This window comes from Helianthus annuus, chromosome 13 (genome assembly GCF_002127325.2).
Source record: "Helianthus annuus cultivar XRQ/B chromosome 13, HanXRQr2.0-SUNRISE, whole genome shotgun sequence".
NCBI lineage: Eukaryota > Viridiplantae > Streptophyta > Magnoliopsida > Asterales > Asteraceae > Helianthus > Helianthus annuus.
Genome location: NC_035445.2, coordinates 43,082,211 through 43,096,327, shown reverse-complemented (window position 1 = coordinate 43,096,327; position 14,117 = coordinate 43,082,211). Strand labels below are relative to the sequence as shown.

The window sequence follows — 14,117 nt, the reverse complement described above, 5'->3', positions numbered from 1 at the left end:
ATTTGGTATATTTCCTCTGTAATAAAGCTCCACATTCTGCTGATAAGCTGGACTGTTGACTTTAGATCTCTTTAACTCCAATTCATGACTTTCAAGCCTTTCAATCAGCAAATCAATCTTTAAATCATCTGGCTTGATTGTATTTTTCAGCATAAGAGCGAAATATTGCCATTCTTGATCATTTGGCAATGAATCAAACAATTTATCCACCATCAAATCTTCATCATAATTGATTCCATGTCTGGTCAATTCCATTTTCAGATGTCCGAATCTCTCTAGCATTTTACAAACAGATTCATTTTTCATACAGCTGAATAAATCAAACTCTCTACGCAACAACTTCTTCTTGTTTTTGACAATCTCATTACTCCTAATACACTTTCTCTCCAATGCTTCCCACAATTTCTTTGAAGTTTTTTCTTGTTCAAGCAATGAGATAATATCCTCTCTCACTGACTGTTTGATCAACGTTATCATTCTGTATTCAGCAACAACATTCTTTACATCTTTTTCTGAAAAATCTTTCTCCTCGATTAACTCTCCTCCTGCTTTCTCTGGTGCTTGATATTCAGTTACTAACTTTAACCAGCTTTCAGGAGCGAAAACTTTCACCCATCCTTCAAATCTGTTTTTCCACCAATTATAATCTTCAACTTTCATCAACTTTGGTGGCTTTTGTTGGCTTCCGTACATGTTTTCGAACTTCAGATTATCCGAAATCTCTTTTGAATATTCTTTCAACTCAGATCTTCTATCTGACGATTCGGAAGTGAACGCGTTGTAGAATGTATTGTAGAATTCTTCACCGTTGTTCGTCATTTTTTATCACCTGAAAGTCAATAACCTGGAAGCAAACAAACAAACTTAATCAGTTTAAACAATATCAAGTAATTTGAAATACACTAACACTCGATTGTCGTGAAATGATCTTGACACTTGGACGAAATCAGATTGAACGAACGAGCGAAACTTCTTTGAACAAATGAGCGGACCAATCAAAATGACCGAATAAGCGAACTTGATTGGACAGATAAGCGGATCTCGTTCGAGCGAATCTAGTTGATGTCTGTTCGAGCGGATCTACCAAGATATTTCAAGCGGACCTGATTTGTACGTTCAAGCGGACCTATCACTTTTCGAGCGGATCTAGTGACACAAACGCGAACCGGTCGAGCGAACCTAGTACATTCGAGCGGACCACTAGAGCGAATCAATGTGTTTTCGAGCGGACCTAGGCTGTTTTTGGAGCGGACCAGAGTCACAAAAGCGGACCCAACATGTTAATTCGAGCGGATATCCGATTAACCGTAAAAGCGGACCTCAGTTTTTAACAAATTTTGACCATTTTTAATCCGAATTTTAACTCGAAACTTTCAAGGGTTTGTTATTGTCCACTAATACATGTCCTATGAAAAATTCGTCCGATTTTAACCGTGGAAACTTGTCTAATTCGAAAAAGAAGGTGTAGAAGAAAGAAAACGGATCAAATTTGAGCTGAACTCTTCCTCCTGAGCTCTGATACCACTTGTTGGATCGCCGTTGACCCTGAATGAGTCGATCAGAAGAGTCGTTTATCTAATTCAAAGGCGTAATCGATGAATCAGACGCTCAAACTAAATATAATGCTTCTTGTATTAATTCTGACAATGTTTACAACCTGGAAGCAAATCGGCAACACTTCGTTACACAATCAGGTCCGTGCCAAATGAAACAGACATGCACCTATTTATAGTGGATATGGTTCGCTCATAGGGACGCCACAAAAGCGGACCTATATGTTTGATGATGGTTCGCTTATATGGACAATGTCCATATAAGCGGACCTACTTCCTAAACCACCAAGTTTCATGTCTCGAACTTCGTGCACTGGACATTCTAACCTATCCTAATCTATTACATGATACAAGACGAAGTCAATAGACGTAGTGCACTAACAGTCCTAATTACAAGCCTTACACAAAACTCTATTGGATCCGCTGAACACCCCAAATTTATTCATTTTTTTTTACTTGTCTAGGTTTAATTTGAGAATTTCAAGTTCTAAAAAAAGGTTATATTTTACAAATTTACAACCGATAGCGTCGTGATAAAAAAGAACCAACATAAGAAAATTATGAAACGACATGACAAATCTAGTTAAAATTTGATTATATATACTTGATCACATAAAAAACCCATTCCCACAAAAAGTGAGTTTTGAGCCTTTATTGAGCATACAAATATACATCTTTAAACTAAATGCTCATTTTTCGTTTCTTGTTTGAATAGCCGTTTGGTTTCTTACGACTCTAGAACTTGCCACGATGATACATTCCCGGTCCTTACCAACTTAAACCCAAGTAAGTAAATGATGGAGGCATTAGGACTAACCCTTTTTATTTCAACACCATTATTTTTTTTACCACCTACCCAAAATCCCCCTAGTTAACCCCTTTGAGCCTAAACCTTTTCATTTCTTAACCCAAAACAAAGACCCCTTTACCCACCAAAACCCTTTTTTCATTTTAAGCCCTTTATTTTAGTAACAAAGCTCGGTTTTTCTTATGACTTCTTGATAAAAAAAAAATTAATAATGAAGCTAAAAGAAGAATAAACAAACAAGTTCATCAAAAGAACTTTGTTTGAAGAAATGCTTCATTAAATAAAAACTTATAAAAAATAAAAAAGTCTTATGAAAACCGACGCTTTTTACGCATTTCGCCCTTTTCTACTAACCACTAACCCAACCACCTACCTTTAACCCAAGCCTAACCCTTCTCCCAAAAGTCCTCTTGATATTTACAAAGGTGTATAGTTAAAAATGAGGAGGATTGATTGCTTGGCAAGCTTATGGTAGGAGTAAGTTCCATGCCGCTCTCGAGTGTTTCACTAAAATACATCTTCAGCCGAGTGTTGAGTGATCCCCCGTGAGGTATGTGAACTTGTATATAAATGGAATTTTAAAAAGGCATGTTATGCCCTAATAAGTAATTTATCTTATGTAATGTTTTAAATAAATCATGACGAATAGGATTGTAAGTAAATAAAAATAAAACATAATAAAGAATCTTGGAAATCCCGACACTCTATGACAAGCCCAAAAACCTTCTCTTCTACCCATTCCATTTGGGAGTATTAGCCACATTGTAAAGAGTTTTGCTTGAGGACAAGCAAAGATTCAAGTGTGGGGGTATTTGATGTGCGCAAAACGCAACATATAAATTACATCAAATGTGGCATAAAACTAACCCCTTTTTAGTACTAATGTTGGAAAAAGTGTGTTTTTGTCTTCCTTTTGTATTTTCAGGATTAAATGAGCTCAAATGAACAAAAGAAGCAAAAAGGCAGCTAAATCTAACATAAATACAAGAAAAGGAATAAACGTGGCATGCCCGACCCCCCGACAGCATCTTCCCAAGCAAAAACAAGAGAACAGAAGGCTGAACACGCCCCGTGCTCAATGAGAACGGGGGCGCGCCCAAGTGTTTGCAGAAAAGACAAAGTTGTAGAAGCTTCTATCACCCACCACGGGGGCGTGTCCAGCGGACACGGGGCCGTGGTCAATTCTAAGATTCGCAGAATCTAGGAAAATTTTATAGTACAGATACGCTTCTGCACACGGGGTCGTGCCCAGCGGACACGGGGGAGTGGTCAACTAATGCAGGCAAACTGCATTTAATGAAGAAAGAGAAGATGGGTGGACACGGGGCCGTGCCCAATGGACACGGGGCCGTGTCCGGGCTTCTGTGTAGGCTATAAATAGGGGTGTTTGGCTCATTTTCAAACCATCCCTTGGCAAACCACCTCTCTCACACTTCACCCAGCCACCACCACCATCACAACCCACATCCACCACCATCATCCATCATCCATCATAGAGTGTGTGAGTAGTCTCGGGATCCAAGATTGATCGTAAGAGTTCTTGACAATCAAAGGCCATGTTTGCCTAAGTCTCTTACATCACTTGGTGAAGACAAGTGTCTAGTGTAATACTTTTTATTTTTAATCTTTTTGCACTTTTTATTTGGTTATGTATTAATGACTTTAATAACTAGTTTCTTATGTTGAAGGTGAATCTTCGTTATCATTTGTCCGTGGTGTCTTGGCATTATTTTACTGTCTATATAAAATAAAAGATTTTCACCATTCATATCTCCACGGTCTATATGGAGATATGTTGGCTACCTGGTCGGGGGTTGAGGGAATGGTTTGGTAAGAGTTTTGCCTTGTTCAGTGTATAGATCCTGCAAGGACCTGGGTCAACTTTAGCAAGACCTCCTTCAATACCCACTGGTATTGGATGGCGGGGGTCCGAACTCCTTGATCCCCTCATATGTAAGCTACTACTAAAACATTAACCTGGCTATTTAGGATTGTATCCCTGCTGACTCAAACTACTTAGCCGAGGGTAACGTCACCTTCAAAAGAGGGGCCTACCACATTACGCATTAATAACTTAATTAATTCTCTTTCAATAATCCAACCCTTTAGGATTGTATCCTTGCTGACTCAAACTAGTGGGTTGAGGGTAACGTCACCTTCAAAAGAGGGGCCTACTACTATAACTAAGATAATCTCTTAAAAAGTGCAAAAGTGCGAAAATAATCAAAGGTTACACTAAACACGAGTCGGATCCAAGTGATTCATCTTGTCTATCTGTTTTATTTTTATTTTTATTTTTTAGCATTTTTTTGTTTTTATTTTCTAGTTTAAAACATTTTTCTAAACTTTTGATTTGATTAGACGTTGAGGATAAACCGGTACTAAAAGCTCTTGTGTCCTTGGACGACCTCGGTATCTTACCAACACTATACTACGCTCACGATGGGTGCACTTGCCCATATGTGTGTTTGGTGTTAGTAAAATATCGTGTTTTATAAATTTAAAACTTGACTAACGTGTAAAAAGGGCTAAAAATATACATAAAAACCTATAACACCACACGCGCATCAATGATTGTTGATTAATTTTTGAAATCTAACCATTATGATGAAGATGACGATCAGATTCACTCACAAATGAAGGAGCGGCAAAGAGCAATGGAAGAGTAGTAGGTAAGAAACCCTAATTATGGGCGGCATTTATATATCAAAAGAACAAAGCGGACGTGAGTTTGGGCGGGAAAATGAAAAAATTGTAGCCCTCATCTAGTGACACGTGTCCCAAAAAACTTTCATTTATTATATATAATAGATAGATATGGGTTACATGGGTCATATAGAGATAATGTTAAAAGGGTAAATCATAATAATGCATGACTTAATTATCTATAGAACATTTTAAAATATAGAGCATGAAGGTTACCCTTTCTATTGGCAACATCAATGAATCCATTTTTTTTAATCCGCTGCAAGTAAGCTTTACCCAATCGGCCCTCAATGCCTCTTTTTAGATCAAACCGGCCAGAAATGTTGGCCACATTGTGAACATCATCAATTCTTGAAGCATATATATAAGATTAAATACCAAAATTTCATTAAATAACAAAATTATGTCATAAATACCAAAATTATTACCAAAAATGCCCCTAATAGGTGTCTTAAAATTAAGTGAAATGTCAATTGTCCTAAATAGTTCTGTTATAAGGTAGTATAGATAATTATAAGAACAACACCTGTATAAGGGAATGCTTCTGTCACCTCTAATGATCAAATCCTGAGAAAAATATTTACTAATGAAATGACATAGTAAAAGCATATGAAAATATAATCCCAATTCCTCCGTTCGACCCAAACCTTTGCTTAGCTAACTGTTTTTACTTGACCCGTTTGATATAAAATAAACCCAAATCAACCTAACCTACCTATTTACAAGTAACTCCGTCAAAATTAATGCGTCTGTGAATAATAATCATTAAATTAAAAAAAACTAATAGGTTGTCATGCAAGAATGAATGGTTTTGGACAAGTTATGGAAATATAAATTTAAAAGGCGAAAAGAAAGCAAGACGACTGATAAAAGATACAAACCTGCAGTTTTGGGGAATCAGTTGGCATGCTGCACTTGTATTGGTATTTAAACGATCCATTAAACTTTCTTCACTCACACAATACTCTATGTTCCCTATAAATATTCACAACTTCAGGTAAGATCAATGATATGCACAATGTTAGAGATGTCAATTTGACCCATTTGCTTATGCATGAGCTGATTAGTTTATTTAAATATATATTATATATGGGTTACATGGGTCATATTGAGAAAATGTTAAAAGGGTAAATCATAAAAATGCATGACTTAATTATCTATAGAACATTTTAAAATATGGAGCATGAAGATTACCCTTTTGATCAATTTCAACAGGAGCTAAAAAAAGAAAAAATGACACATGTGTCATATTATTTTGTAAAGTAAAAAATCAATGTATGAAAATTAGGTGACAATTTGCCTAGCATAACCCATATTAATAATGATTCATTTTGACCCAAACCCGTTTGTCATTTTACCGTCTTTAATGAAATGTGTGGAATTGGTACCTGCGTATGGAGATGCATGCTTTGGGTGAACATCGATAGGTTTATGAAGAGGAACTTTAACTGCAAAAAGATAACAAAGTTGTTATAAAGACTGAAATGCAAAGGGTATAAATGACATTTCCTATGACCAAAATCACCATGAGTTTTACCTGGAAGGAGATGATAGCAAAATGACCACCATTGAACCTAGCCAATACTCCAAGAAGGGGTGCATTGTTATATGTAGCAGGCTCAGTCTGCTCATAATTGCCCCTTTGGTCCATGACAATAGCAATGTGAATAATGAAAACGTTACAAACAACTCGCTCAATGCCTCGTGCAGCACCAAATTCTACAATGGCAACCCTTTCGACAAACTCAAGTGTACTAACTGTTTCTCCAACATAATCCAACTCTGGCCTTTTGTGAACAACCATAAGTGTCTTTGCCTAACTGCCTACATTATATAACATCTACAAATATTAAATTTTTATTTCATAAAAAAAGAAAACAAAACGAATACGAAATATGCATGTATAACCAAAATGATAAGTTTGCTAAATTTATCATACATGTTGCTTTCACGATACCAACTATTCTAAGGTAAATGCATCATTGTGTCCCTGAACATGCATACAAACCCCAGTAGATTCCCGTACCTTAAATTATATAGTCAAAGACACACACTTTTTACTCTAGTAATCTAGTAATATAGTAAAATAAAATAGTCTGGCATGGAAAAGAATGTGAAAGCATATTGAAAAGGTATAAAACTCAAAATCCAAACAAAAAAAAACAGAATTATGTGATACTCATATTCAGTTTTGGCCATTAATACCGTATCTGTAATAAATTCCACATCAATTTCAAAGCTTTCAAGGAAACAATACCCAAAACCCATTTAATTGATTAAAATATACTCAAAAGCATTTATAGAAGAGAGATGAACATATACTAACCTTGGAAACGGTATTGGAACATCTATGGAAAAGAATAATCATATCCAGGTTTTGAAAAAACCCAAATTGATGAACAAACGAATTTTAAATAAAGATTTTGCAGCTATAAAGCACGAATCATGAAGAAAACTTACATTTATAAAATTAGAGAACAAACCCACCTCAATTATCAAACAATACACATAATTTTCAATCTTTATCCTTTGGGTACCGGTTATAAGATCACAAACCAATAAACACACTATTTGCAAACAATAAAATGTCAATATAACAAACAATAATTTGGGGATACCTAAACACCATGGATTCTGAAGCAAAAAACGAATGACTAATGACCGGAACCCTATCCGTCATAGCTGAAGGGGCGGCTAGGGCATTTTGTCCAAGTTTTCAGATCTGTAACATAAAACCACACCAAGAATGATAGAAAGAATCAAATAATAATCAAAACTATTCAAAATCCCCGTAAGCAAGCAATCGATCAAACATAAAAAATGAAACAAAAATCCAAAAACCAAACGAAGTCTAATCGATTAACAAAAGGATTAAGATGCAGTAGATAAACGCTTAAAGATGAGAAAAAGTGTACCTTGATGTAAAATCCGTGTTGGATGTCTACAAGTAGAGAAGAATTACAACAAAACATTAGTTTTTCGATGAAATTGTGACCTCAAATCTATATAATCTTTTCGAATTACAACAACAACAAACGTTATTAATAGCTTGAAGAAACCCTAACCGCCGCCATCATTCTAACTATCGAATCTAATCTTTTCACTGGATTTGTTCAACGCGTGGTCATCAAACATGAGGACCATGGATACCGGTTCCACCTGATCTGTCTGATATTGTTACCAGAAAACATTGCAGCCGTTGCCGGAATTTGGGAGAGAAAACATAAAGAACTTTGAAATCAAAATTGAGAGTGAGAGAGAAGAGGAGTGCAGGAGAAGGAGAAGATTTAGGGGTTTTTAGGAGAGAAAGTAAAGGGGATGGAAGTTTGGGTGGGAAAAGGGAAAAATGTAGCCCTCTTCTACTGACACGTGGCCCAAATCATTTTCATTTATTATATATAACTAGTAGTGACACCCGTGTGCAAACACGAGTGGTTTTTAGAAAACCATGCATACCACATTTTATTAGCTTTAGATCCAAGCCAATTCTTGCAATAAGAAAGTGAATTATACGGTGCCTGTAATTCAAATAAAGTTAAAACCAATTCTTACAAATAAAGTTGACCAATTCCATTGATGATTGCTTAAAGTCAAACTCCATGGTCTCATGTTAGACAAATTTTACATTCACACCCTTTAATTCAAATAAAGTTAAAACTTAACATTCCAGTTTGATTTGAATTTTACATCAAGTTTGAAGAATTGAAGGTGTACGTAGGTATACAGATACATGTATAATTGAGGCCCGAATTGCAAATCTTCAACGCTTCCTTTCATTTATTGAACTCTATGAATCTCTTAGTTCAATTCAATTTGTGGGTTAATATGAGGAAATATTCACGTGTTCTTTTTAAATAGACAAAAACATAAATAAATCATAAAAATAACTGTTGTAAAATAAACTGAGGAAACGTCAGGCTAGCTCAACTCGGATTTTTCTAGCTTGAACTCGTCTTGTTATTGATCGCCTGAATTGCTTGGTTTGCAAAAAAACGAACATCAACATCCGGACCCTCAGACAACTCAATCAGACAAGGTCGAATAGTACTCTCCAAAACCTAAACAACATATGTGATGAAGTGTGCTAAATGGGTCATGTTTACGAGTTGATAAGTCTAACCCGACACAAAAAAAAAACACATCTTCTATTTTTTAAATTTTGGCATATAATACCCAATATGTGACATAAAACACACTAAAAAAATACAATAAGCAGGTTGTGAGTATACTAACTGCGATAAAAAGTAACTTACAGTTTGGTCAACAATTGGTGTCATGGATTGTATGGCCTTTGCTAGCCAATAAAGGTATGTATTCGATTATAGCCAATCGAACCCTCCAATGCCTGTCCTCTGCCAGCTCAACAATGGCCGATACTAAACACTGAGACAGAAGACCAATCCCAATAACCTGCATTAACAGCAAACATGTAAATGACTGAATGAAAAGCGATAAATCCAAGACTAAGTCTTTTGAACATAATAGAATGGCACAAAAATGTAAATATGAGTGACTGAAGCTTACCATTTTATCTTCAGCAATTTTATCTCTTCGGAACCTTAGCTTTACGGCTGCATCGTCTTTGTCTTCAGAAATTAAATAACAAAATAATATATTTAATCAACTTCAAACATCCCTAAGTGTATATCATCCTATCATTCAATCTATCAAACAAATTCAATCAACAAAATAACAAATTCAATCTATCAAACAATACGCCGACTATATATCACCACTGTTTGAGCAAAGTCAAACCACTATTTTCAAAAAGTCTATTTGCCCAAAGTCAAACCGCTGTTTGCAAAACTATGATTCTTAGTGGTTCAAAAGTTTGTCTTGACCAAAGTCTGTTTGACCAAAGTCAAACCACTATTTGACCAAAGTCAAACCATTGTTTGCAAAAAAAGCAACCACTGTTTTGTCCAAAAAATAGTGTTTTAACCTAACAGTGGTTTCAAACATCTGTTGACCAAAGTCAACAGATGCATCAACCACTGTATCAACAGATGTATCAACAACAGTGGTTTTTAATTGATGAGCATTAGTTATGAAAATATAATACAAAATCATATTAAAGAAATGCACTTACTTTGGCATATCGGGATCATCGACATCTCCATCATTATGACCAAGAAGTAGATATGGGTCATTCATCGGTTCCATCGTCTTAGAAGGCTGCATGTAATGATTGATCACCAAAAAATCATCACTTTGAGCAAAAAGATGCATAAAATGTGTTATGCATGGTTTTCTAGTAGGGACTGGACTTCACTCAATATATATATATATATATATATATATATATATGGTTACAATTATGCTGAACAGCTTCTCCGAATCTGAAAAATCTTAGAAAATCATCTTACATGTAAAAGATTTTTGAAATTTCTTAATTCACAAAGATTTGCAAAAAAAATAGCAATTTGACAAGAAAACCGAAGGGAAAATATAAAAGAACCTTGATTCGGGTAAAGACACTATTTTGTACCACCCCCGCGTAGCTACTTTTGTTGATATCATATAACATTTCTTTCCATTTTTGTCAAGAGAAAACCACTATGCATCAAACAATAATATAGACATGTTTAGGCTTTAGCAATTCAATGTATGATGCTTCCCTCCTGTAGGACCATGTTCATAGGCTCGACAACAACTACATATGTTAAAAAAATAAAAATGAAGGACTTACAATGCTTCTATCCTCGTCACGAATATTGATGAAGAAGCCTTTGCGAATAATTGAGTACGCTTCCTCCTTGGTTGTCCATTGCAGACTATTTCCAGAGCTTTCCATTATGTCTTCATAATCAGTTGGCATTTTTTCTTCCCAATTTGCATCTGATTCTGAATCTAATATGGGTTGCTTAACTTGCTTTTCATCTATATGTTCCACCTGTGGAACAACATAACCATATTAGACTTTGAAATTCAATGATTTACATGAATAATCAAACCTTTATTTGTAATCTTACGTTCTCCAAGGGCTGAACTTCAATGCCTTCTACTTCTAAGCTAGAGTAATTATCAAATCCCTTAAACTTATCGAAGCCCTCAAACATAATCTGAAAATGAACAATTAAGTGGTCACAAGTAAACTAATACAACTCACATGCCCACCATCCATCTTCTCGCTCATACGCAAGGTATGAAATTGAACTCTCAGTCTCCCTTGTAATTTGTATTTGAGGGATATTGGTGCATGTCTTGTCTTCCTTTTTAACTGAAACTTGAACACAAGGTTCACCGTGTATGTGATTCCAGATGACAAGAACTGAGTTTTTACATGTGCAATTTCGACATTCCATAGTAATATCCGTAGGAGCCCACAACAAACCTGCGTGAATTGTAGCAAAGTATGTAATTCCTGGTGACAAGATTTGAGTTTTTTACACGTGTGGTAAATACTTATCAAATATTCTCAAAAGCTAGAAACTGGAAGAGTCACATGAAATTATATTCATTCTAGAAGTTGTAACTCTGGACACTTGAATCCAAACATTCTTCAATAGATATCATCTCACAGCGTTCTCCCTTCTTATTTAATAAAAACCATTGTACATCCATTAAACAAATTCAAGTTAGTTCGTGCATGTTAAAATTATAATATCTATATTCAATCTTGGTTTATAAAATTACTAATAATTTGAACATATACAATTAGTTCAAGGACTCAGGTGTATATAACTAACAATGGCATGTGGTATATTAATATATTATAGATATAGTAGCTAGTTATGTACCGTTTTGCCGCTGTTAAGGAGAACCCCTTTGGACATAAGGACCATCAATTCATCTCCAGATTTGTAGTGTAGTGGGGGTTCTGCAACTTGATCATCTCTTGGTCCTCATAAAGTTGTTCATTCCATTTACCTATAAACTCTTCATTTAGGAGTAATTCTGGAGTATTGAGTGCTATCTCAAGTTCTGTCACAACGACAGCCATCTCTGGCCGATCTTCACGCGATTCCTTCAAACACTGATACGCAATGCCTGAAAATATGTTTAAAAGCTAGTAACACATTTCAAATCTATCCGGTAAAAGCTACGAAGGTAGCATGCTAACAAAAACCAAGAAATGGGTTCAAGAGTCTCACCTGTTGTCATAAATAATTGATTACAATATACTTGTCATGTTAAAAAAACTGGATCATTATCTTCTGTAAGCAAATGATCAAAATGAAGCGTAAAATCTAACCAAATCATTGTTTCTTATCAATCACTGTGAAAATACATAGCTTTAATACAACGCAAGCTTTTAAATCAAATCTTACCACTTTGAGAAGAAGACGAAGGATTTGCAGTTTCTGGATGACAGGGAGAGCTTCTGAGAAACTATGTCATTGATCGCTGATAATACTCCAGCTGTTATAGCCTAAAATTTTAACCAAATTCAAAGAATCACAAAATCAATAAGAAAAACAGTTCAAGATCATCAAATAAAACATACCTGGTTTCCAATTCATTAAATTAAACAAAACCCAATTCATGATTGAGCTAAAAAGACAATCGATACATATAAAACAGTTCAAGATCATCAATTGAAACATACCCAGATTCCAATTCATCAATATAAACAAAACCCAATTCTTTCAAATCAAGAATCACAAAACACAGTTCATGACTGAATAAAAAACACAAAATCAATGGCAAAAACAGTTGAAAGATCATCAAATAAAACATACCTGGTTTCTAATTCATTAAATTAAAGAAAATCCAATTCATGATAAATCAAGAATCACATAACACAGTTCTTGATCAAACTAAAAACACAAAATCGGTAGGAAAATCAGTTCAAGATCATCAAATAATTAGGGTTTGAAATTGAAATAGATACATACGAAGGAGATGGAGCCATTGAAATAGATATATAGATCGGAATTGTGTACCTGTCAAATCGGAATCGGTGTCGGAACTGGGAGAGCGATGAAGATTTTGGGAGAGAGCGATGAAGATTTTGGGAGAGAGGTCCAGAATGGATTTGACTTGAGAGAGAGAAAGTATTAAAATAACTTTTTATACATATATACTTTGAATTTTGAACTTGGAGCCAGAATTTTAAATCTGGCAATGGCCAAAATTTAGAATAAAGGGCAAATGTTTGAATTTAGAATGAAGGGCAGAGGTTTGCATTTAGAATGAAGGGCAGACCTTTGAAATTTGAATGTGGGGCAGAGGTTTCAATTTTAAATGTATTTTAAATTAAGCTTTATGATGCAGTAATGACATAAGAAAAGCCTTGTTGGACAGCCTCTCTGGCTGACACGTCAGCTTTTCTTATGTCATTGGGATTTCTCCTTTTATAGAAAGTATAGATAGATACCCATCACACAACTTGTTTAAATTTTTCATATGCCCTGTCTTATCATGCTATATACGTGCTAAAATCCCAAACGTCCCCGATAAAATTTTGCGATCACACCCCTTAATAAGAGAAAACTGAAGCCGGAGTGGACGAAATATTTTTGTCATGGCAGCTCCGATGGCTAAAGAGCTCTGTTTGTCCGCCCAGAAACATATAATAGTGAAGAAAAAAAAGAAGTTGGGCCTATTTAAATCATAACTGACAACCCTATATATATATATATATATATATATATATATATATATAAACGTGATCAGGAGAAAACGGCAAAAGGTGTGAGAACGGTGAGAACGCATCCTGCCTGAACACGTGGCGCGGGGCATGATCAGGGTCCGAGGGGTTTTTTTGTCTTTTTAGTATTCTTCTCCTTTCACGATTTTCGCGTTTGACATGCTGCTTTATTTTTTGCATGCAAGATAATTTTGGCGTTATGTAGAATTATTAATTAGAGTAAATTACTTTTTGAGTCCCTGTGTTTTAGTGGTTTTAACCACTTGAGTCCAAAATCAAAAAGTTTAACGCCCTGAGTCCCTAGTCATTTATTTTATAACATTTTGAGTCTAATTTTGTTTATTTTATAACGATTTGAGTCCAAAAAATTGGACTCAAAAGGTTAAAATTTGGACTCAAAAGGACTCAAATGGTTAATGAAAATGCTTATAGGGACTCAGGTCGTTAAACTTTTTGC

At 35.2% G+C, this 14,117-nt stretch overlaps 1 protein-coding gene across 5 annotated transcripts; it reads right to left on the bottom strand.

The window, feature by feature from the left end:
• Window positions 1-32: 32 nt before the first annotated feature.
• Window positions 33-8,374, bottom strand: LOC118485444 (kinesin-like protein KIN-14G). Of its 5 annotated transcripts, XR_004876128.1 has the most exons (8): window positions 7,983-8,371; window positions 7,686-7,789; window positions 6,605-6,891; window positions 6,456-6,515; window positions 5,949-6,042; window positions 5,594-5,634; window positions 5,284-5,417; window positions 33-844 (listed from the first exon to the last, which is right to left on the bottom strand). XR_004876128.1 is itself a non-coding variant. In XM_035981570.1 (5 exons), exons 3-5 carry the CDS (start codon window positions 6,869-6,871, stop codon window positions 6,034-6,036), a joined length of 336 nt encoding a protein of 111 aa, XP_035837463.1. In that variant the 5' UTR covers window positions 6,872-6,891; window positions 7,686-7,789; window positions 7,983-8,367; the 3' UTR covers window positions 5,434-6,033. The 5 variants fall into 5 exon arrangements, 1 of the variants encoding a protein (XP_035837463.1); XR_004876127.1 differs by having other exon boundaries at window positions 5,594-6,042; window positions 7,983-8,374; XR_004876129.1 differs by lacking the exon at window positions 5,594-5,634.
• Between the last annotated feature and the right edge of the window lie 5,743 nt (window positions 8,375-14,117).

Excerpts from the sequence above, each read along its gene's own strand:
- LOC118485444 (XM_035981570.1), bottom strand. The coding sequence starts at position 6,871 with ATGGTTGTTCACAAAAGGCCAGAGTTGGATTATGTTGGAGAAACAGTT. Across the intron at positions 6,516-6,604 it reads TTGCTATCATCTCCTTCCAG|TTAAAGTTCCTCTTCATAAA; the intron begins GTAAAACTCATG and ends ATCTTTTTGCAG.